Here is a 3,195-nt window from a genome sequence, read left to right as displayed (position 1 = left end):
AACCGTAAACGAGTTGTTGCTTTGTGGTTGCTTCATCGTCGCCGCAAAAGAAAAGGTCGTCTTTTGTGGGTACACCCCATTAACCAGAGAAGAGACGAAGTGGGTTTATTTTATACACTCTTTGAAGATTTGAGGAACGACGGAAATAAATTCTTTAACTATTTCCGAATGTCTATTACCTCGTTTGACGAATTACATAGAAAACTAAAGGATGTGTTACAACGACAAAACACACAATTCCGCAATTGCATCCAACCTGTTCAAATGCTGGCTATCACGTTAAGGTAATTTAATACATAAAAACTAGTTCTGTTTATTTACTTATTTATTTGTGTTTTACATTTTTATTACGCTCAGATTATGAAGTAGAAAAGTCAATATCAATATCAGCAGTTGAAACCAAAGAGTTTGTAGCAGGACTGACTGTACTGTCACTTTGTGGCGACAGGCTCTCTGCAAAAACGTTGTAGAACTGCGTTGTTGATGGTGGGCCTTCATGGCTACTTGTGGAAGGCGAAGGGTATGGTGGTGGCACTTTATTAATTCGTTGATAAGAACTGCGACCTTGAGAAGTCTGTAATGGTTGTTCGAGAAAAGTAGTTGGGTTTGGTGCAGCTGGAGGAGGACGAATCTGATGCGTATGGTAAGAGGATATTGGAGCAGCATTTTCCATAGGTGAATAAGAATAAGCTTGAAATCTATTATTATAGGGCATGGGAGGTGTGTAATGGGTAAATGGAGGAGGTTGAGCTGTCAATATATTTCTCCTTTCATATATATTTTCTATAACTTTGAGGACTCCCATCTGAAACTGAAGATAATCCTGTTCATCAAATTTTTCCAGATGAGGCTTCAGACTAAGTAAAAATGACATTTTGCTGCAAGGTTTGTCTTCTTCCAGAGCTCGTAATATTTTCATTTCGATTGCATCAGGTTTTCTATGTTTTCTGTTTGTATGGCACTCGCTTTTGGATGTTTGTTGTGTGGGTGCTGTATCAAATGGCCCAGAAACATTCTCAGTATTTTCGACGGAGCCCTGCGTTTCTATATCTTCTTCCAGTCTGGCGGTGCGTTCCGATTGAAAACTGTCCTCCGTCTCTCGAGCATCATACAGCTTTTTTAGAAACTGCAGCTGATCAGAATATACATACTTTTTCATTTTCTTTGCTGCTGAGCCACTTTTTTTCGCAGCTTGAATTTTTATGTTTGACTTCACAAAGGAGTCTCGTAGATTGGTCCACCTCCGTATTACTTCTATACCTACATCAAAAGAAAACAAAACTGTATGAAAACATTTTAATTTTGTATAGAAAAAAGCAAAACTGTAACAAAAAATGTCCACTGCAAACTAAATGTCACTGATTTTTTTTCGTTTTGTTCAGGTATCTGGCAAGCGGTTGTTCCTTCACTGACTTACATTTCCAGTACAGAATTGGGATTTCTACAGCAAGTAAAGTGGTTAATGATGTATGCACAGCAATTTGGTCATCACTGCGGGAAGAATGTATACAAAGACCGACCAAAGAGGTATGGGAATCAATAGCGGCTGGATTTGAACGTACTGCTAATTTCCCCCACTGCTTAGGAGCGGTGGATGGAAAACATATCCGTCTTACTGCCCCATTTAATAGCGGATCAATGTACTTCAATTACAAAGAATACTTTTCTGTGGTTCTGATGGCTGTAGCGGATTCCAACTACAGGTTCATTTATGTCGACGTAGGAAGTTATGGCAAAGACTGTGACTCTTCAGTGTTCAGACGGTCCAGTTTATGGAAGTCAATAGAAAGTAATTCCCTGGAATTTCCAGACGTCCAATGTCTGCCTGGTACGGAAGGTCCAAAAGTACCCTACTTCTTCGTGGGAGACGCAGCATTTGGCCTACACACGCATTTGCTCCGGCCTTTTGGGGGAACAAACTTGACAGTTGAGAAACGTGTATTTAATTACCGTTTGTGCAGAGCAAGGAGGTATGTGGAATGTGCTTTTGGCATCCTCACCAATAAGTGGCGGTTGTTTCACCGACCTTTAAATGTTCATCCAGATTTTGCAGTAAAAATGGTTAAAGCTTGCATTGTTTTACACAATTTTGTACGTCAGAGAGATGGATTTATAATTGAAGACACCACATCCTTCACTGGTTTGGAAGACTTAGCCCAAGATGCCAACATAAGAGGAGGACTGACAGCCAACGCCATAAGGAACACTCTTTGTAAATATTTTATGACAAATGCTGGAAGCGTGTCATGGCAGATGTCAAAGATATAAATTAACAAGCCTTTTCCTTTTTGTAGATTGTTTGTGAAAGCCTGCGACTGTATAGTAAATAGTTTTCTTTATAAATAAATTACTGCTACCACTCACGTTTTTAATCGTTTTGTTTATATTTTGTACGACGCGTTTCGGGAAATAATTCCGATCTTCAAGTGCGTTTTTTTCTCTAAGTTTTCATTATGTGTAGTGTTTTTTTATTTGTGAGGTCTTGTGCGTGTTTCTCTTATAAATTACAGTAAAGAAAACAGAATGCAAGACCTGACACATAAAAAGACACCACACATGATGAAAACTTAGAGAAAAACGCACTTAAGGATGGGAATTATTTCCCGAAACGCGTCGTGCAAAATATAAACAAAACAAAAAAAACGTGACTGGTAGCAGTAATTTACTTATAAACAAACGATTTACTTTTAGAATAAAATTTATAACGTTAAATAAAAACTGTTTAAAACGTATTAAATGTAATATTAATATATTAAATAAATACTTACCAAACGCATTTTTATCTTTGTCTTCCATCTCATCAAAATCTTGCTTCAGTGCTACGCAAACTTCCCGCCAAGCATTCTTTGTAGCAATACGATCTCTATACGCATCTAGAGTTTTGTCCCACAGAACAGGTCTTACTTCCACCAAGGTTATCAAAAGTTCAGTATCAATTTCATCCATTCTTCTACACTTTTCAGTAAACAAGAATAAACACAAATGAATAAAACGACACTACAACGAACTAGTCGACGCCGTACGGCTCAAAACCGTCCAGTGTGAAAGCATGCACTTAGTCACGTAGGCCACTGTTGTCGAACTTGCCGTACGGCGACCGTCTGTTGTAGTGGCAAGACACGGCTGCAGCACGGCACGGCAGCGGCATTTTGCCGTCGCCGTATAATGTGAAAGGCGCCATACATTTCTTCACAC

General features: G+C 38.9%; 1 protein-coding gene across 1 annotated transcript; it reads right to left on the bottom strand.

The window, feature by feature from the left end:
* Positions 1–358: 358 nt before the first annotated feature.
* LOC124551241 lies at positions 359–2,946 on the bottom strand. The gene is made up of 2 exons (XM_047126236.1): positions 2,769–2,946; positions 359–1,260 (listed from the first exon to the last, which is right to left on the bottom strand). Exons 1-2 carry the CDS (start codon positions 2,944–2,946, stop codon positions 359–361), a joined length of 1,080 nt encoding a protein of 359 aa, XP_046982192.1.
* Between the last annotated feature and the right edge of the window lie 249 nt (positions 2,947–3,195).

The sequence above is a fragment of the Schistocerca americana genome, chromosome 9 (genome assembly GCF_021461395.2).
Source record: "Schistocerca americana isolate TAMUIC-IGC-003095 chromosome 9, iqSchAmer2.1, whole genome shotgun sequence".
Lineage (NCBI taxonomy): Eukaryota > Metazoa > Arthropoda > Insecta > Orthoptera > Acrididae > Schistocerca > Schistocerca americana.
Note: the sequence above shows the minus strand (reverse complement) of the source record. Positions and strands in the feature narration are given on the sequence as shown.

Bases quoted from the DNA above. Each gene is read 5' to 3' on its own strand.
- LOC124551241 (XM_047126236.1), bottom strand. From the start codon at position 2,946: ATGGATGAAATTGATACTGAACTTTTGATAACCTTGGTGGAAGTAAGA. The intron at 1,261-2,768 runs GTAAGTATTTAT...CTTTTGATGTAG, and splicing joins CAAAGATAAAAATGCGTTTG to GTATAGAAGTAATACGGAGG.